Here is a 21,241-nt window from a genome sequence, read left to right as displayed (position 1 = left end):
TACAACTGCTCTGAGGCGACTTCTCCTCTCTTGGTTACCTTGAAATCGGTGGGGCTCACCCAGGGTGAGAGAGAGGAGAGTCCAACCCACCGTGTTGACAAACCAAAGGCAAGTGCTGATCACACCCAATGAAAGCAACACTTGCCAGGAGCATGAGAGCACAGTCAACAGCATGAGTGGGAATTGCACAGTGCTAAAATCCCAGGCGGGTGTGGCATACCCCACCCCACCTCCTCTTCTGCGATCGCTCCCGCACACATCACGTTGCTATCCTTGTTTACTATTTCTATTATTATTCTAGGAGCCAGTCACGGGCAGGCCCCTATTGTGCTAGGCGCTGTATGAACATAGAATAAGAGCCCGTCCCTGCCCCAAATTGTGTACAATCCTAAGGACAGGGGAAAGGTCAGGGATAGAACACACAAGCAGTGTAACGGGCTGCCAACATCTGGTTAATGCCATTGTTTCCTGGAAGGGACGTGTGGGGCAGGTGGAGGGAAGGAGGTTGAACCCACCTAGGGCAAAAAGAAAAGGAGGACTTGTGGCACCTTAGAGACTAACAAATGTATTTGAGCATAAGCTTTCGTGAGCTACAGCTCACTTCATCGGATCATGAAGTGAGCTGTAGCTCACGAAAGCTTGTGCTCAAATACATTTGTTAGTCTCTAAGGTGCCACAAGTCCTCCTTTTCTTTTTGCAGATACAGACTAACACGGCTGCTACTCTGCCACCTAGGGCAGTCATCATGCCGGGTTGCAGCTGTTCCCAGCATATCTCAGTTTCCATCGTGTAATGTGACTTCATAGTGACCATTTGCTCATCTAGTCTGATGCAGGACAGAGACCTGGTCCTGAGCCCAGCAGCAGATCTTCAAAGGTAGTTAGGTGAAATCAATGGGAATTAGGTGTCTATCTTTGAGGATCTGGGCCCTTGCTCTCCTTGCTTGTTTCTCATGCTCCTTATTTCTCATCCACCCACGCTACACCACGGATCTTTGTTCCCATCTTCTGGGTGGTCCCCATAAGAAGCTATGAGTTTGCTACAGGTCAGGGTTATTTCTGTAGCTCGGGCTCATGCTTTTCTGGCTGAGGGACTGAGGTTCTAACCCTGCCTTCAACCCAAGCAGGGCTGGGTGTGGGCACCCGTGCTAGATGTTTTAGCTTGTTTCCATTCTTCTAAGGGATCATGTGTCACCCAGCCTCCTTGGGATGTGACCTTGTTAGCGCTCACAAGCTGAGCTGGGCCAGTACTTGCATTCCTCCCAGGGAAACCCAATCGACGGAGGAGGTGCTATTGAGGATTCAGAAGGTGGAGCTCCTCCCTCTGGGGCAGTGCTGAACTGAAGCCCTAGGGAAAGACCTGCTGCTGGACCTGGTGTCTTTTGGAAAGGGTGGGAAGCCCAGGTCTGGAACTCTTCTATTCAAGATCCCCTGGCGCTATCTGGCCTTATTTAGATCTGCTTTGTCAGGAAGCGTTTTCTAAGTGTGGAGCCTGGTTCTCAGTCATTCCTTTTCTGCGCATGGGGCAGGGATGGAGGGGGAGGTTAGTGTGGCTTTAATCACCTTTGTGCTCCCTGTACTCTGAATCCATGCAGCCACTGGTGTAAGTTAGAGCAGTTTCAAGGTTGCTGTGGCTTACACACTCCCCTGTGGGCCATGGGAAGCAAATAGCCCAGCCACATTCCTGTCATCGCTCTGATCCATCCCCTACACCAGGCTCTGGGAGAAGCATATGTCCCCTCTGCACAAATTGGGGAGCTCTCTGCACAGGGAGTATTCTCATGGGGCCATTCCCGCTCACCTTGAGGCCCCTATACACTACCAGATCGGCCTCCAGGTAACGTAGCCTAACTAACAGCAAGACCAGATGTGGTTTGTATCCACCTTGTCTGTTAACACTTTGGTGCTGGCCAGGGTGGCTAGGGCAGAAGTTTGTTAAAGCCAGTCTGGAGACGAGGTAGCTATACTAAGCAGCTGCTGCATTCCACCCCAGAGCTGGCTGCACGTTAGTGGTGTGTGAAGTCCTTTCCTATTGTTTTGGCTGAAATAATATTAAGGTGTTATCGTAGCCTGACTCCTGACAGCTGGCCATTACTATGTATTATCTGTATTAGAGTAATGCCCAGAGATCCCAAGCAAGATAAGGTCCCATTGTGCTAGGCGCTGTACATATACACATGTAACAGGGGAGCTAGCCCATTAAATGAACCTGGGCTCAACATTCCTGTTCCAGTCCAGGCGCTCCTAGCTGGGCCAGTTAAGAGGATGGTATGACCCTAAACACCCTGTACGCACACCCCACACACTACTTGTACAAAATATGCCTTGTGAGGCATCATTAGAAAATTAATAGCACGCTGATCATTGCTACCGTTGTCAAATGCATGTGTTACCCTTAGACGTGAAGTTACGAATTCCCTCTGTATAATGTGACTAGAGCAGATTTAAGAAGACAGCCTAGCCTAGGCAAAGGGGACCAACAGGTCTGTCCTAGGCAGAGGACTGTGGGGTTACCTCAATGTACATATTAGCCATAAACAAAGTCATTAAGCAAAGCAGCAGTGGTTTGAACTCGAGAGACAGAGAATTAATATGGTGCTGCACCCCAGAGAGAGACAAGAGACTGAATGATCCGCAGGCCTTTCTGACTTTGAGAACAAAGACAATTCCTTGGGAATATAAGGGTCAGAGAGAGACTCCATCTTTAGCTGTCACCTATGAAGGCAAGGGAAACTAGCAACTTATACTGCGGTGGAAGGTCCTGACTGAGAGGTAGCCAGCCGGGCTGGACCAAGAGTAATTGGAGAGCAAAACCATCTTAAGCAAAGGCTGTACCTTGCTAGATGAAGTGTTAGCCTTTCCGATGCGTGTTCTCACTTTTCTTTGCATGTAACCAGCTTTGCCTTTGCTTCTTTCACTGGGCATCACTTCACCGATGAACTCCTGTTAACAAACCTGTTTTATTTCAATCCAAACCAACCCAGTGCAGTGCTTGAATTGAAGTAATTATTAACTCCAGTTCATGTGTTGAGCAAACAAACATTATTTCTCCAAGTTATTCGGGGAGGGGGCTGGACACTTCAGGGCAGGTGGTCTGGGGGAAATTCAGGACTGGAAGTATGCTGGTGTCATCTTGCCAGGTGTAACCAAAGCTGGTGGAGACCAGGATAGGGCTGTTGTGTGGAAGGCAGGCAGGCTCGGAAGCGCTGACTCAAGGCGGTGCAGCTCACAGACACTCCGGATGCGACATGCTTGTCTGCTGGTGTCTGGGCGGTGAGCCACGCAGCAAAGCATTTAAGGCACACAGGTCAGGCAGCCTCACAAGCCTGGTTGCACCTGAGAAGGTGACAGGCAGGGCAGCCCCTGGGAAGCTATAAAAGGGCAGTCAGGAGATAGACAGGAAAAGAGAGCTGCTAGAGGCAGAAGGTGGTTCCTAGGAAAAGGCTGAAGTCAGGAGAGAAGCAAGAGGGGTTTCATTTTTGGCATCCCTGAGCCATGGCTGGAGAGGGCTGAAGGCAGGGGAACAGCCGGGCGTTTACCCTCTGATTTCAGTGAGAGGGCCAGAGGGAGTGAGGGATGCTCCTAGCAGAGAGGCTGGGGTTGCACTCCAGAAGGAAGGGTAGGGGTGGATGTCCTGGCGGAGGGATGGAGGCGTGGCAGAAGACACTGGGGGATGGGGAGAAGGAAGCCGGGTTGAAGGGCTACCTGCACGGTGGTGGTATGGATTATGGCTTGGGAGACTTGGATATGGACTGGCTGTGCTATGCTTTGTTAATAAACTATGTTGCTGGGCTAGAGGGCAAATGGGCACAGATTTATCAGAGACTCAAGAGGGAAACTGAGGTGAAGGGCCACTGGCAGGCCTGCTCCAAGGGTGCTCCTAGGAAGAGGCCACTCGTTTACATCACAATGAACAGAGAGTCCCTGCCCAAGGATCTTGCAGTTTCAATAGGAAGGACAGACAAGGGTTGGAGGGGAAACAGTCCGGCTGTCCTCTGTGAAGGGCCACCATTCCAGCGGGATGCTGCCACGGCAAAGAATACTAAGGCCACGTAAGTGCGGCCTGTGGTGCTATCACAGCCCTGCTGGGAACCTCCTTAAAACGCACACAGCACCTAACCAGGCCACGACAGTGTGGGCTGGACTGGATGGACCCAGCTGGGATGATCATCACATTAAAGGACCCATTCTGAGCAGCCCCGAGAGGGGAAGGATGGCCTGGTAGGTATGGCACAGGCCTGGGACCCAGCAGATTTGGCTCTGCCACAGACTCCACGAGCATCCTCAGGCAAATCACTTAACCTCCACTTCCCTACCTGTAAAACAGGAATAGTAATTCTCCCTTCCTCCCACCCTGCTCCTGTCTTGTCTATTTAGACCGCAAGCTCTCTGATGCAGGGACCATCTCTGACGAGGTGTCCAGGCAGTGCCCAGCACAATGGGGCCCTGATCTCAGCTGGGCCTCTGGATCTTACTGCCACCTAAAGAAGCAGCAGTAATGAAAGTGGCACCTAGCCCGGCACGTACACCTCCTCCCCCAACGCCTGCTTGAGCGCCTGTGAACGTCTCTTGGCACAGCCCTGATTCTGCAGACAGTCCAGTGCCGTCCTGTTGGACATTGCAATGCAAGGCAGCATTTGCTGGGCTAACAACGCTGGGGAAATGCCAGCCAGATTAGCCAGGGATGTTTTCAGCAGCAGGGGAGTATTTTTCCTCCTGGGCTTCCTAAACTTTCCACGGTCCAGGAAGAAAGGAGGACAGGGGAGGGAGCGGGGGAGAGAAGTGCGTGGCCTCAGGGTTGGAGCAGCAATATTATCACCAACTCCTCCAGTAAAGGGTTGCGGGGATGGGGGACAGCAGCAGAACCAATTCCTCCCCCATCCATTTTGTACCTGGCTGAACCCACGTGGGTCATTTCACGAATCGTTCCAGGTCCGCCAAACGGCTTTGCAGCAAATAAACGATGCGCCCAAAAAAACCGTGGCCTGGCTCTGCTCTCAAGCTGGCTGCAGCTCTCATGCATTTGCACCCCGGATCTCCCCCAACGCTTGTTTTGGGTGTGCGGTCGTAGCTCTGTCTTTCGCCCCCCAAGCCGTGCTGTGGCTAAGGGGCAAGCAGGGCCTTCAGCGGCTGCGATTCCAATCCCAGCTCCCTCTGAAGTTCCGGTGTTGGTCCACCTGGCTCACCTCCCTCCGGCTAGCCCCAGCGGCTACTCTTGGGCCAACCCGTTCAGCTCAGGTTGCTCGGAAGCAGTGGCATAGCTAGGAGCAGAAATTTGGATGGGCCCCGACTTTCGGGTGGCCGGGCAACGACAGCTGGTACTAGTGCAGCATCTCCCCCAATGCCATGCCCTCGTCCGAGCCCTGGTGCCCCCAGACACTGGGCTTCGCCAGCCGAGCTGGGCCCGCGCGTGGGGCAGCTCAGAACGTGGCAAGGCAGAGCTCACAGCTCCGTCCTGGATTTCAGGGGCCCGAGGGACGCTCCGGGCCGCTGTGGCAGCTCTACGCCCCTGCTCAGATTTCGGTGGGCCTGCCTGGATGCTAAGTGGGTGGGCCGCAGCGCACCCCTGGCTACACCCCCGCTAGGAAGGTGCATTAGACAGGCCCTGGAAAAGAAGAGCGGGAAACTCTGGCAAATGAAAAGGGAAATAATGATTATGCCACCTGCCATAGGTCCCTGTGAGCAGTTGCACTTGCTGCCATAGCACCCCCTATTGTCAGAGCTTCACATTGCCTGGGTTCAAACCCTAGTACCCCCTGCTGGGCACCCCCCTTTGTGTAGAGCTCTGTCCTTCAGCTAAGCAGCTGCTAGTTCACATCCCTTCTGGGGTAACCAAGGGTCACTAACAGCCAAAATGTCTCTGTAAATTAGCCCTTCCCCTGGGCTCTGTCTTCCTTCCTCTTTCTCAGCTATCCTCTGGGCTCCTCCCCAGTGAGCACTAGCCCCCCTAGGCTTAGTCCTGCCAGGGTCTCCATTCCCCCTCTGGCTCAAGTCCAGTCACACCCCACAGCCATAACCTCTTCCCCCCAGCCCAGCCTCTCTCCCCTTTATGAGATCCATGTGTCCATTAAAGGATCACCTGATCCTGTCATCCCACCTCTCTGGCTGAGGAGCAGCTAATTGGTTAATTACAGCACAGGTGTAGCAGATAAGACTAACTTTTAACCCTGTCTAGCCCACGATGGGTTTCACCCCATCAAAGACCCTAGTGCTCACAAGGGGCCCAATCCAAAGCCCCCTGAAGGGACCAGAAAGACTCCCACTGACTTCAGCTCAGGACCAGATTCAGTTAGTTTGAAACCTCTGCAGCTGACAGCTCAGTTGCTCTATCATCCTGTCTCGCCAACCCCAGCTGTTCAGAAACCACCCGACGGGCTTAAAAATCACATGCGGGTTTTTTTTCTAAAGGAATGTTTGGGCTCTGTTTATTTCCCTTCTGGTTTCTGAGCCTTGAGGTCACCCTCAGGTCACATATTCATGGTTTTCTCCGAATGCAAGGGCTCCAATCTTTCTCTTTTTCAGAAAATGCAAACGGGGATCCTCAGCAAAGTCCATGGGAGCTGGGGCTTCAGGAAAACATCAAACATGGCAAGGTCGATGCTAACAGGGCTGTCAGGCTCCCAACCAAGGCAGTCAGGACCCCGGGGCAAACCCAAGGCTGGGAATAACGCATAGTCAGGTTCCAGGCCAGGGTCAATACCAAGGGTCAGAGTCCCATTCAGGAGACAAAATCCAAATCAAGCCAAGGTCAAAGCCAGGAGCAGAAATAGCCATGAGAGAGCTACAGGAGAACTACACTATTACCTGGATGCCCCTTAGGTTTATATGGGACGGGGCACCAATCAGGAGCCATGGGGCTGCTGCCTATCAGACCCCTTAAGACAGGACTTCCCATGGTCTGTGTCCACAGTGGGTGATGGGCCATAGTACACAAGCTGGTGACATCAGCTGGGAGATACCAGGGACCTAACAGCGCTGCAGACCTGGGTTCTAGACCTGTAGGGCCTTGTGGCAGCAAGAATTGGTAATGCAGTAGCAAATCACATGCTGTAACTCCCCCTGGCCCAGCTCAGCCATCCCATACATGAAACACAAGGTGGGGTACAGATCGTTTGCCACTGAGCATCTCTGCATTCGGCACCCCTAGATCGTGGCTCCCTGTCTCCTCAGAGCCACTGTCACAGCAGCTCAGAGACCTTTGAACCGGAGAGGAACATTCCTCAGCCTCTCCGCCCGGCTGAGCGGCTTGGGGGCCAGGTGGATAAACAGCGTAACAATCATCATTGCATCATCATCTCCGGGCCCAAAACTAAGTCAGGGCCTCCCGAGCTGGCCTAATAACAGTGAAGAGAAGATACTTAGCTCCCGACACACGTGAGCTGATTGTCTCTGGGGCTGGGTTGTTGACCCGGGTGCCTGATGCTCAGGCTTGGTATTATTTTAAGTTCTGTATCCAGGTGCCTTTTTTAGCAATCGGTGCTGAAGCTATTGAAAGCAAGGAAAACATCCCGTCTACAGCCAGCCCAGCTTGGCTGGGTTCCCTTTTCTCTCCCACAAGCTAAGCAGGGCTGGGCAGGGTCAGCACTTGGAGGGGAGGCTGCCTCGGAAGAGCTGGGTCCTGTAGGCTCTGCTTTTATTCGGTCACTGGTTGGTGCGCTCCGCTGGGAGCCAGTATTACAATCATGTCCTGGGAAGGGCACTGGCTGCACTATCGTCAGTGGTAAGTATGGTCTAGTCCAGGGGTGGCCAACCTGGGGCTCTGGGAGCCCCGTGCGGCTCTTCGGAAGTTAACATCCGGCTCCTTGCCTGGGCACCGACTCCGGGGCTGGAGCGACAGGCGCCAACTTGCCCGTGTGCCGGGGGGCGCTCGCTGCTCAACCCCTGGCTCTGCCACAGGCCCTGCCCCCACTTCCCCCCTTCCCGCCCCCTCCCCCTGAGCCTGCCTCGCTCCTCCCCCTTCCCCCCAGAGCCTCCTGCACGCCACGAAACAGCTGATCGGGAGATGCGGGGAGGGAGGGGGAGGTGCTGATCAGTGGGGCTGCCAGTGGGCGGGAGGTGCTGGGAGTGGGGTGGGGGGGCACGCTTGTGGCGGCATGCAGGCCTGTGTAGCTACACACAGCCGTGAAAGGCTGGCTGTCCCCACACTGCAGAGGGTAGCTACAGGTGGCAGTGAAAGGCTCTGGCAGAGAGCAGGCAGTGGGGAAAGGCTCCGGCACTGTTTGAAACAGCAGTATAGACGTGGGAGGCGTAGGGTGTGTACCCTGGAGGTTCTGGCACATCTGTACTCTACTCGCCTAAGCAGCCTCACTTTCCACACTGCTGTTCAGGCCTGTGCTAGCTGCGTGGGCACCTGCTGTAAGTGTAGACCTACCCTAGGTCGGGTCTGGGGAAAGGGGTGTCACGCAACCAAAAAGCAAGTAAGTTCAGCTGCCTCATTTCCAGTGGAGGTCCTAATATTATGCTGCACCTCCCTCCCCCCTGATGCATCAGCCTGCTATGGCATTCATTTGCACTTCTGGTCCTATATTGTTGTTGAGCGTGACTTTTGGCTGCATCTCCTTGCTGGAGGGAGCAATCTCTGGAGAAGGTTGTCACTGCAGCGTGGGAAGTGTCCAAATTGCTTCGGGAATAAAGCTGCTATGTAAATGTCGGATGTTTTCCTCTTCTAAAAGCCAGACCATTTAAAACAGAGGAGGGGAGTCCTATAGAACAAGTGGAACACCCCACAAGAAAAGCTGGGATCCCTGGCGAGGGCCAGCACTGAACTGAAACTCTTAAAAAGTGGGGTAGTATCCAAGTGCAGAGGCTTAAGGAAAAGGCCGCTACCATAGCGAGCTCAGATCCAGGAGGGGGTAGGGTCAAGTGATTAGAGCAAGGGGCTGGAAGCCAAGCATCCTGTATTCTGTGTCTGGCTCTGCTAAATCCATGCCGGGTAACCTCACCACTTAATCTCTCAGACCTCAGTTTTCTCAGCTGTAAAATGAGAATAATAAGACACATACCAGCTCCCAGGGTTGCTGGGAGGCTCCATTAATTAATGCCCATAAAGCTCTCAGAAGTCCATGGATGCGAAGTGCAAAGTATTCATCCATCATCCTTTATTACATGAATGGCAGATCTCAGCGCAGGCTCAGGGAGGCCACCGGCAAGCACAGCAAAGTACGGCGCCCGCTCGCCTTCATATTGTCCTTTGGATCATTGCAATGGAACGCATTCTGTGCTTGATTTATATTTTAGGGGCATTCATCCGCTCCCACTGTGAATTTCAGGAGGGGATGATTTGACCAACCCAATGCTGCTCGAACTTCAGTGCTAGCTTCCCAGGAATGACCTTTCTGAGACAGAAATGTGCTGAGGCAGAGAGACCAGGCTGCCCCCCGCGTCTCCTACACACGCTGGCCCAGGGCTGGAAGGGTGAGAGGTCTGTCCTGAAGCTAGTCCCAGCCTGGAACATCTGTCAGTAACATCAAGCCTAAGAGGCAATCACAAGGGAGGAAGCAGACTTCAGAAGGTGGTTGTCCTAGTAGAAGGATCGGGAGTCTCAGGCTGTGTCTACACTGCAATTGGAGTGTGATTGCAGCTTGGGAAAAGGTACTCACACTAGCTTTAACTGAGCTAGTGTAGCTAAAAATAATGTGGAAATGTGGGCTGTACAAGCCTGCCCGGAACTTTGGGCAGGTACTTGCATTGCTAGCCCGTGTTGAAGCCCACACCCCTGCATCTTCACTGCTCTTGGTACCTGCCCTAGCTAGATTAAAGCTAGCACAGGTATCACACCTCCAGCTGCAGAGTAGACATAGCCTGAGGCAGAGAGGACCAAGGGGGTGAGCTGAGCAGGCCTCAATGAGGAGCCCTAAGAGCAGCCAAGCCTGGCTTGTGTTGTGTTGTGTGTTTGTTAACAGAGTCAAACCCCAGGAAGGGGGTGAGTTTTGACCCAACACAGGGCAGATCACAGAATCATAGAATATCAGGGTTGGAAGGGACCTCAGAAGGTCATCTAGTCCAACCTCCTGCTCAAAGCAGGACCAATCCCCAATTTCTGCCCCAGATCCCTAAATGGCCCCCTCAAGGATTGAACTCACAACCCTGGGTTTAGCAGGCCAATGCTCAAACCACTGAGCTATCCCTCCCCCCAAATAGACATTTTGACGACATAGATAGACGACATTTTAGAGCTGGGGGATGGGAGAAAGTCAGCTGTTCTCACATACACTTTGGCTTTATTTTATACACCAGGAGGGTTTCACTGACTCAGCATGTTTTGAGGAATGATTTTATTAACATCTGTTCCCGACCAATTACTCTCCATGCAGCATTACTGCTGGAAGAAAACGAACAGAATAAATTGCTGAGGCATTCATGACAACTTCAGCATTACAGCTTATTTAGTGGGGGTGGGAGGGGGGCAGGAAATTGCAACTTGTGCCCTGGATATATTATTTTGAAGGCCTGATTTTCAGTCAGAAAATTCTCATGCATTTGTGCATGTGCAATTGTGCGCCTACTGTAGATGTGCACTATTGCACGTGCAGTTCTGTGTGTGTGTGTAATCCAGTGGTGAGTGTGTGTCACTGCCCCTGCTCTGTGCCAAGCTGCAGTGGATAAGAGTTGTCACAGCCCTTACCTATAACAGCTTGCCTTTTTAGCACATGATCTAGCTCCTCATATTTTTCACTCTGGAAGCCCCTGGTTCAATCCATAGGGTGTTGGGCAAGAGGGCGGCTGTCACATATGGAAAGATCGGTGCCGGCCTAGATTCCTGTTTGCATAAATCCCCAGCACACAAGTTGCCAGGGTTCCTTCCCCACTCTGAACTCTAGGGTACAGATGTGGGGACCCGCGTGAAAGACCCCCTAAGCTTATTTCTACCAGTTTAGGTTAAAACTTCCCCAAGGCACAAAGTCTTTGCCCTTGGATTAGGTAAACGCTGCCACCACCAAGTGATTTAACAAACAATCAGGGAAAGGACCACTTGGAGTTCCTATTTCCCCAAAATATCCCCCCAAACCCTTATACCCCCTTTTCTGGGGAGGCTTGAGAATAAACAAGAAGAGCACAAACCAGCCTTGGATTTTTAAGACCCCAAAAAACCCAATCAGATTCTTAAAAAACAGGACTTTATTAGAAGATCAAAAAAGGTAAGAGAACAGCTCTGTAAGATCAGAATGGAAGATAATCTTACAGGCAGTCAGATTCAAAACATAGAGAATCCCTCTAGGCAAAACCTTAAGTTACAAAAAGACACAAAAACAGGAATGCACATTTCCTCTAGCACAGCGAATTTCACAAGCCATAACAAATAAAACCTAACACATTTTCTAGCTAGATTACTTACTAACTTTACAGGAGTTGGAGGGCTTGCATCCTTGATCTGTTCCCGGCAAAGGTATCACACAGACCGACAAAAGCCTTTTCCCCCACTCCAGATTTGAAAGTATCTTGTCCCCTCATTGGTCATTTTGGGTCAGGTGCCAGCCAGGTTACCTGAGCTTCTAAACCCTTTAGAGGTAAAAGGACTTTGCCTCTGGCCAGGAGGGATTTTATGGCACTGTATACAGAATTCCCTTTATATTTATGACACATATGATGGTGTAGGTGCAATTGTGCCTGCAACCAGCAACCAGCAACACTGAATGTTGCTGAATTCACTGCTGTGAATTTGGTAGGGCCATATTCATAAGTGTTTCACCTGAGGATCTTTAAACACTTTACAAATATTAATAAATTAACTGCTCCGGCATGTAGGTGTTAGCTGCATTTTACATGTGGGGAAACCGAGGCACAAAGCTGTGATGCTATTTAGTTAAGATTAGCGAGCTGTGAGTAGAACCCAGAATCCCAGACTCCCCCTCTCTGGGCAGTGGGGCCTCTTGGACAACTCATGAAATGGGATGAGATTAAAAAAGAGGAGTGTAGACTGCAACTACGAAAATACAGTTTTATCTTTACATACCCAATACAGTGCCTATAAAATCTCATTACACATCAGTTTAAAACAATGCGGGCACTTAGATGGCCCAAGTACAAATTCTGTAAAGCACTATACACGTCATAACAAACAAGCATGTTTACAAAGGCAGTCTATCAAATTTAAACTTAAAAATAGGTCCCCTCTCCTGCTGGATGTCTCTGAAAGACCTCTGAGCAGATAAGCAATATGCTAATGAGTTGCATTTGCTCCTGCCCTTCACCCGTTCTGACACTGAACCTACAGATTCCTTTGTCCAATGTCTCATTATGCATGTTCTTGTTGCTGACAGTGCTACTTCCATACGTTTGCCTTGACGTGTACTTAATATAACCGCTTTTCAGTTCTTTAAAATGCAGACACCAATGGGCCCATCTAGCTTAGTATCATTCCCAAGGCCTTCTATTGTGCACAGCCAGTACCCTCATACCTGAATCTATCTAGATAGCCTCATGCTTTGTTTACATTTAGGCAGAAACCTGCTAACATGTGGATTCAGGAGACCCTAACATAACAGTACTCTTTAATGTAGCATGTGAACAGTTGTTTGGGTGTGATATTTTCCCTTCCAAAATGACCTGCCTAATACCTGTGGCATGGGGCTCGAGAAAGTTTTCATGGTGTAATTTACTGAATTTTGAACTGTTTAATTCTTCCTTGATTTTGTCTCTAGCTATTTTTAAAGCAGGATTTCCTGTTTAGTTCACTGCCAGTCTGTTGTGGGACTGAATTTCTCTTGAAAACAGCTTGTGACACTAACGTAATTCTGACAAGCACAGAGGCACATTTGTGTTGTGCATAAAGAAATACTAACACCTAACTTGAAAGAGGTGTTTCCTAGTGGTCTGATTACGGGTCTGAGAGTCAAAGAACCCTGGAGCTCTAACCCATCTGTTACAGTGACTCTGTATGTATGCCCTTGGGCTAGTCACTTAACCACCCCATGCCTCAGTTTCTCCATCTGTAAAATGGGGATAATGATACTTTCTTCCTATTGAATTTAATGGCACTGGATCAGGGCCTAAAATGGTTACTCTAAAGCATGTGAGAATCTCTCTTAGTCAGACATAAGTGTCTGTCCTGTAACCTAGCCAAGCGTGCGTCTGTTCAGTCTGGCAGCCAAGAAGTTACAGCAGCTGCCACCCGAGAAATGCAAAGCTTACAAACGTTCTTTATCACTAGCAGGCAAGTAGCTTGCTCCATAATGTCACAGACCCCGTGCGGATGTAGTGACTGTATAAACGGTTGAACAAGGGCTCCTCTCTGGGTTTGAAGGTTGTGCCACACTGTATCATCAGAAAGGTTATTTCCCCCATAAGGGTCCTGTTTGATCTTTGCTCAGTGCATTGAGTTGTTAATGGTTTCCACACAGGTAACAAAAAAGCAAAGCAGCTTGCCATTTGTTGGCAGATTTGCTGGAAAGTTCTGAACTTAAAGGCTAAATGAAGTTAGTATAACTTATTCGCTTCTCAGATGTCACTTATTTACTAATATTTACTTATTTACTGGTGGGTTCTTTGGTGAAATGAATTTGATGGGTCCCAAATGTTCACATCCCAGAAACCACTAGAATATTCAACACTAACTGGACTCACTGAGCCCAATTCTTCTCTGCTGCCAGCTTCGCCAAGGGACCTTATACCAGCGGTCAGTGAAACAGAGCTCTGGTCTGCCACGCCTCTGGAGTACCCGCTACCCTGGAATGGAAGAGTTGCAGCTGGTGCAGAAGTTGCCTCCGTTGGCAGAAACCCAACAGGAAGGTCCCGTTCACAAGTGGAATTCTCCTCTGGCTGTTTTTGCCCATGATTGTCACTCTCAGCAGAGAGGCCAGGCGCTGAAAGGGTCATGGAGACTCTGCTGTCCTCTGTGGGTTAGGACCCAGCTACGTTCATGACCACACTTCTAGTCACGATCCCTGAAGACAGCTGTACCCCTCGGGTAGATGTCAAGCCCCAGGACGAGGTGTGTGAGTGACACAAACAAATTGTTCACAGTCAGAGGGCTGTGGGATGAGCTGGAAGAAAACAAGGAGAATAATCCTGGGATTCTGCCCTTTTAGCTTTTTTCAAGCCTGAAAGAGGGACCGTGTAAGGGTTATTTTCTTCTTGTTCTTATACATTAGAAAATCCATCTGAGCCAATTATACTCACGCCCCCTAAATCCACCTGTCGTTTCAATTGGACGTGGGACTCTTCCCTCTTTCTGCACTAACCTGCTGTCTAGCGCTGTCCATGTGCTGCAGCCTCCTACCCCAGGAGAGGGTGAAATGAACCCATGGTCCCGTTTGTGTCTCCGTTCGCACAGAGCTTTGGGAGAGATGGGGCGAGAGATTCCTAGGGCCAGACTGTCATCCTGTGGATGAAGAAAAGGAGTACTTGTGGCACCTTAGAGACTAACCAATTTATTTGAGCATAAGCTGTAGCTCACGAAAGCTTATGCTCAAATAAATTGGTTAGTCTCTAAGGTGCCACAAGTACTCCTTTTCTTTTTGCGAATACAGACTAACACGGCTGTTACTCTGAAACCTGTCCTGTGGATAGAGAGATCTAGGGACAAGGTGGAGTTTCCCAGTGACAGGAATCCTAGGTAGCATGCGGGGAGCCAGCGACAGGAGCCTACCAACCCCGGCAAGCCTAGAGACTAGCAGGGAAAGGGAGGCCTACTCCTGAGGGCAGCTGCTGCTGTCCTGTCCCTGATTCTCCCCTGCCTTCTCCTCTCCCCCTCCCTTCTACTTCCCCACTCTCCCCTAGTCCCTTCCTCCTTCTCAGTCCTGTTACCCCCTCTCCCAGCCTGCTCCCCTTCCCCACCCTGCTCACTCCTCCTGCCCCATCCCCTCTGCTCCCCTTCCCCACCCCGCCCCCTCCTCCTGCCCCATCCCCTCTGCTCCCCTCCCCCACCCCGCCCCCTCCTCCTGCCCCATCCCCTCTGCTCCCCTCCCCCACCCCACTCCCTCTTCCTGCCCCATCCCCTCTGCTCCCCTCCCCTCCCCCACCCACTCACTCCTCCTGCCCATCCCCTCTGCTCCCCTCCCTCACCCCGCCCCCTCCTCCTGCCCATCCCCTCTGCTCCCCTCCCCCACCCCGCCCCCTCCTCCTGCCCCATCCCCTCTGCTCCCCTCCCCCACCCCGCCCCCTCCTCCTGCCCCATCCCCTCTGCTCTCCTCCCCCACCCCCTCCTCCTGCCCCATCCCCTCTGCTCTCCTCCCCCACCCCGCCCCCTCCTCCTGCCCCATCCCCTCTGCTCTCCTCCCCCACCCCGCCCCCTCCTCCTGCCCCATCCCCTCTGCTCCCCTCCCCCACCCCGCCCCCTCCTCCTGCCCCATCCCCTCTGCTCCCCTCCCCCACCCCGCCCCCTCCTCCTGCCCCATCCCTCTGCTCCCCTTCCCCACCCCACCCCGCCCCGCCCCCTCCTCCTGCCCCATCCCCTCTGCTCTCCTCCCCTTTATCCCTCCCCTCTGCTCTCCTCCCCTTTATCCCTCCCCTCTGCTCCCCTCCCCCACCCCGCCCCCTCCTCCTGCCCCATCCCTCTGCTCCCCTTCCCCACCCCGCCCCCTCCTCCTGCCCCATCCCCTCTGCTCCCCTCCCCCTCCTCCTGCCCCATCCCTCTGCTCCCCTTCCCTTCCCCACCCCGCCCCCTCCTCCTGCCCCATCCCCTCTGCTCTCCTCCCCTTTATCCCTCCCCTCTGCTCCCCTCCCCCACTCCGCCCCCTCCTCCTGCCCCATCCCCTCTGCTCCCCTCCCCCACCCCGCCCCCTCCTCCTGCCCCATCCCCTCTGCTCCCCTCCCCCACCCCACTCACTCCTCCTGCCCATCCCCTCTGCTCCCCTCCCCCACCCCACCCCCTCCTCCTGCCCATCCCCTCTGCTCCCCTCCCCCACCCCGCCCCTCCTCCTGCCCCATCCCCTCTGCTCCCCTCCCCCACCCCGCTCCCTCCTCCTGCCCCCCGCCCCGGATCCCCGCCCCCTCCTCCTGCCCCATCCCCTCTGCTCCCCTCCCCCACCCCTCCTCCTGCCCCATCCCTCTGCTCCCCTCCCCCACCCCGCCCCTCCTCCTGCCCCATCCCTCTGCTCCCCTCCCCCACCCCACTCCCTCTTCCTGCCCCATCCCCTCTGCTCTCCTCCCCCACCCCCTCCTCCTGCCCCATCCCCTCTGCTCCCCTCCCCCACCCCGCCCCGCCCCCTCCTCCTGCCCCATCCCCTCTGCTCTCCTCCCCTTTATCCCTCCCCTCTGCTCCCCTCCCCCACCCCGCCCCCTCCTCCTGCCCCATCCCCTCTGCTCCCCTCCCCCACCCCGCCCCCTCCTCCTGCCCATCTCCTCTGCTCCCCTCCCCCACCCCACCCCCTCCTCCTGCCCATCCCCTCTGCTCCCCTCCCCCACCCCGCCCCCTCCTCCTGCCCCATCCCCTCTGCTCCCCTCCCCCACCCCGCTCCCTCCTGCCCCCCGCCCCGGATCCCCGCCCCTTCCTCCTGCCCCATCCCCTCTGCTCCCCTCCCCCACCCCTCCTCCTGCCCCATCCCTCTGCTCCCCTTCCCCACCCCACCCCGCCCCCTCCTCCTGCCCCATCCCCTCTGCTCTCCTCCCCTTTATCCCTCCCCTCTGCTCCCCTCCCCCACCCCGCCCCCTCCTCCTGCCCCATCCCCTCTGCTCCCCTCCCCCACCCCGCCCCCTCCTCCTGCCCATCTCCTCTGCTCTCCTCCCCCACCCCACCCCCTCCTCCTGCCCATCCCCTCCGCTCCCCTCCCCCACCCCACCCCACCCCCTCCTCCTGCCCAATCCCCTCTGCTCCCCTCCCCCACCCCGCCCCCTCCTCCTGCCCCATCCCCTCTGCTCCCCTCCCCCACCCCGCTCCCTCCTCCTGCCCCATCCCCTCTGCTCCCCTCCCCCACCCCGCCCCCTCCTCCTGCCCCGTCCCCTCTGCTCCCCTCCCCCACCCCGCCCCGCCCCCTCCTCCTGCCCCGTCCCCTCTGCTCCCCTCCCCCACCCCGCCCCCTCCTCCTGCCCCATCCCTCTGCTCCCCTTCCCCACCCCGCCCCCTCCTCCTGCCCCATCCCCTCTGCTCCCCTCCCCCACCCCGCCCCTCCTCCTGCCCCATCCCTCTGCTCCCCTTCCCTTCCCTTCCCCACCCCGCCCCCTCCTCCTGCCCCGTCCCCTCTGCTCCCCTCCCCCACCCCGCCCCGCCCCCTCCTCCTGCCCCGTCCCCTCTGCTCCCCTCCCCCACCCCGCCCCGCCCCCTCCTCCTGCCCCGTCCCCTCTGCTCCCCTCCCCCACCGCGCTCCCTCCCCCCGCCCCGGATCCCCGCCCCCACCCTGGCTCCCGCCCGAAGCGCTCAGGCTCCGATCGATGCGCTCGGGGCTCCCCCTGGCCCCGCGGAGGCCGCTCGATTGGCCGGGCCTGTCCCCTCCCCCGCGCGGTGTCTGCCGGGCGTTGGGGAAAATGGCGGCCCCCGTTGCCAACTCAGGTCCCGGCCCCGACCCCGACCCCGGCATCGGCCCTGGCCCCGGCTCCGGCGTGGGGCGGCTGCAGGAGGCGGCGCTGCGGCGGAGGGAGCGGCTCAAGGCCTTGCGGAGCCGGACAGCGGCGCATAAGGTGACCCGGCCGGACCCCGGGGTGGGAGCGCGGGGGGGGTCGTCCTGTGGGGGAGGGGCATTGGGAGTGGGGGGGATGGCTGCAGGAGCTGGGGGGGCCCTGTGGGGGAGGGGCATTGGGAGCGGGGGGATGGCTGGGGGGCCCTGTGGGGGAGGGGAATGGGAGTGGGGGGGATGGCTGCAGGAGCTGGGGGGGCCTGTGGGGGAGGGGCATTGGGAGTGGGGGGGGATGGCTGCAGGAGCTGGGGGGGCCTGTGGGGGAGGGGCATTGGGAGTGGGGGGGGATGGCTGCAGGAGCTGGGGGGGCCTGTGGGGGAGGGGCATTGGGAGTGGGGGGGATGGCTGCAGGAGCTGGGGGGGCCTGTGGGGGAGGGGGATGGGAGCGGGGGGATGGCTGGGGGAGCTGGGGGGGCCCTGTGGGGGAGGGGGATTGGGGGGGATGGCTGCAGGAGCTGGGGGGGCCCTGTGGGGGAGGGGGATGGGAGCGGGGGGATGGCTGGGGGAGCTGGGGAGGACCTGTGGGGGAGGGGAATGGGAGTGGGGGAGATGGCTGGAGGAGTGGGGGGAGGGGGATGGGAGCGGGGGGGATGGCTGGAGGTGCTGGGGGGGGCCCTGTGGGGGAGGGGGATTGGGGGGGATGGCTGCAGGGGCTGGGATCCCCTGTGTGGGTCCAATTGCAGAACCAGAGCCCATCTCTGCTACTTATTAATTCATTGTTATCTTTGCTCCATGGTGCTGTATATTCGCCTTTGCTGAATAACCATGTGCTGATGTACAATTCCATTCCTGCTCTTGGCTGTTGTCTTGTCATCCACCTTGTTTGTCTTGTGTCTGTTTTAGCTTGTAAGATCCATGGGATCGTGTCTGCTGTCTGTATTGAATGGCACTTAGCTCATTTAGTTTGGGGTGGTGTTAAAATAATAAATAAGCCCCAATATGAAGTGCACAGATGGGAATCGGTGGTCAGAGTTAAGTATAAACTGGGGATTAATTCTGTCATGTTCAAATATTTTGTATTTTTTATAGCAGTTTCTGATTTATTGGGGTGGGGGGAGAGGCTTACAAATCTTAATTAATCCCCCAAACAATCTATCAGAAGGGTGTTACCTGCATGGTACTTCTGGGGAAACTGAGACACGGGATCTGTGATTTACTCAGACCATGCACGTGTCAGTCCCATGATTATGACTTGGGAGTTTCATGGCTCTCAGTCCTGTGTTCATTGCCCGTCACCTTGGTTTCCTAACTTTGTGTTTTGTGATGGTAAATTTGCAATGATAAATGATAGAATACCAGCCCCAGATCAGCTGTGTGGAAACACCTAGCATGAGGACAGTAAGTGAAAGAAGGGGTTGGGTTGGGTGAGCGGGGAAAGAGTCCCTTGAAGGAGGAAAGATGGGCATGACTCCTGTGGAGAGGTGAGAAGTTACTCAACAATCACTGGGGAGAAGGCAATGAATGACTCAGATAGCTTGATCTTCATTACAGTGCCTGAACTCTGTGTGTAAAGTAGACCGAGTTACCACCTCATGGATTTTGTCCTTCAGGGAAAAACCACTTACTGCATGATGCTGAGATATGATATTGTCACATTGTGAGTTTCATTGTGATGTGACTGTACAGCGCTGTAAGTGTACTTATTGCTGTACAGTAGGTGATCTGTACCAAATGGATAACGGATCTCAGCTACAAAAATCAGCCTAAAATCAGTAGCAGGAACATTACAGGGCAGTGCAAAACACAACAGAAAATAGTATATAGTCAACCTACGTGGAACCTTAGATTGTATGCCCTTTGGAATAGGAATTGCCTCTTTGTATAGTACCTAGCACAATGAGTTTCTGGTCCATGACTGCACCTTCTAGACCTTTTTTACTGTATTAATAATAATAATAATGTGGTGTTTTTCTAGGCTGAAATTATTTCTGGGATAGTTAAAAGTGGCTTTGCAATCACTGCTTGCTGAATCACTCTGGATTGAAGTTTAGGTACTAAGGTGGTGGGGTTTGTATAAGTAGCTTGGCAGGTAAATTCAGGGTGACCTTACAAAATGACTTAAGTCAGTTTTGGTCAGGGCATTCTCTTTTCTCCCTCAAAGGTGGAATTGGAAGATTGTTGGAAGGAGGGTTGCAATTGTTAGTCTCATCAGGACAGTTTTATAGTCATTTTGAAGACACATACAGAGTTTGTTTAGCTGCGGCTTCTTGAAAACTATTAGTTCCACTTCTTTTATTATCCTTGGTCTTTAATGGGGGTTGCAGAACATACAACTCTAGTTTGTGTCCTGTATGGACTGGCACACAAGATAAGGAACCAGGTAGCACAGAGCCTTTGTACTTTTTCTAGGTACTTCAAAAAAAGTTGATATATATTTTCCTTCCCTCTATTAAATCCCCTTCCTGTACATGGTACCGTGTGTTGCCCTGTTCTTTTGTCTCTTTGCTTTTGGAAGACAGATGAGGCTCAGGCATTCCTTTGTTAGTGGGAGACATTGCTTACACTATGGGAGTCTTGTCACGTCTCTTGGACAGGGGTGGCCAACCTGAGCCTGAGAAGGAACCAGAATTTGAAATGTACATTGCCAAAGAACCACAGTAATACGTCAGCAGCCCCCCATCTGCTCCCCAGTGCCTCTGCCTGCCGGCAGCCCCCTCCAATCAGTGCCTACTCCATCCCACGCCCACCACAATCAGCTATTTCACCTGCGCAGGAGGCTATGGGGAGAGAGGGGAGGAGCGAGGGCATGCAAGGCTTAGGGGAAGGGGCAAGGGCCTTGGGGGGGTGGAGTGGGGGCAGAGCAGGGGGTTGAGCAGTGAGAACCCCCAGCAAATTGGCAAGTAATCATCTATTGCTCCAGCCCCGGAATCAGTGCCTCGGTAAGGAGCCGCGTATTAACCTCTGAAGAACCGCATGTGGCTCCGAAGCCACAGGTTGGGCACCCCGCTCTAGGAGTTGTCAGCTACACCTGTAGTGTCCACCTAGTGAGAAAGAGGCTAATTCTGAGACTTCCACTCTGTTTCCTCAGGGGTATCAAGTCACTTCAGGCTGGTTAGAGTCTTTGGAAATTCAGAAGAAATCCATGCAGTTAAGAATTTGGGCTTTTCTTGGAAAACCTGTATTACACTACACATCTGTAGTGCCTTTGATATTGTACACCAGGCGTGAACGTGGCCCACTTTTTCATTCAGTTGCTGGCTTAGACTTCATGATGTAAATCCTTTTCTCGAGCAAACTAAAGAGTGAAAGCCTCCATTGTTGTGCTGCTCAGGAACATGCAAAATAAATGTGTTGACCTCTTTCTGGGTAGGAAACCGTTGCTTCATGCTGGGTAAGTGTAATGTGTAGCTTACTTTGTTTCTTCATTTGGGTAGTTTTCAAAATTAGGTAAACAAATGCAATGTGCGGCAGATAATTTTTTGAGTTCCTGTTGGATGCCACTTAATCATAGTGCTACACCTCAACAAGAGATCAAATAAAGGTGTGCTCTTAAATTTGCCTGTGTTGGTGTCCTTAAGAATTCCTGTAAGTTGGGTTGTATCAGTGCTTGACTTAGTTTCTGCAGTATGTTTATAATAGGTGTGAACCAAATGATGACTTATCACTGTCTTCATTATTGGGGCTTGACCAACTGAGTGTAAATGGTGGATGTTTCTGAAGTAGCTCATAGGACCATCAAAGTCATCAGCCAGA

General features: G+C 53.8%; 1 protein-coding gene and 1 long non-coding RNA gene across 2 annotated transcripts in view; one reads left to right on the top strand and one right to left on the bottom strand.

Moving 5' to 3' along the window:
• Positions 1-11,163: 11,163 nt before the first annotated feature.
• LOC311516562 lies at positions 11,164-17,335 on the bottom strand. The gene is made up of 3 exons (XR_014710448.1): positions 17,272-17,335; positions 14,180-14,319; positions 11,164-13,981 (listed from the first exon to the last, which is right to left on the bottom strand). It is a non-coding gene; the product is annotated as an uncharacterized lncRNA (long non-coding RNA).
• Positions 17,283-21,241, top strand: part of CCDC12 (coiled-coil domain containing 12) — a 75,725-nt gene continuing 71,766 nt past the window's right edge. Inside the window, exon 1 of the mRNA XM_084620752.1 lies at positions 17,283-17,552. Coding sequence (XP_084476878.1) covers positions 17,307-17,552 — 246 coding nt within the window. The 5' untranslated portion in view covers positions 17,283-17,306. The remainder of the gene's footprint in view (positions 17,553-21,241) is intronic.

This window comes from Lepidochelys olivacea (genome assembly GCF_965140295.1).
Source record: "Lepidochelys olivacea isolate rLepOli2 genome assembly, chromosome: 2".
NCBI lineage: Eukaryota > Metazoa > Chordata > Testudines > Cheloniidae > Lepidochelys > Lepidochelys olivacea.
This window is presented reverse-complemented; position numbering and strand designations above follow the sequence as displayed.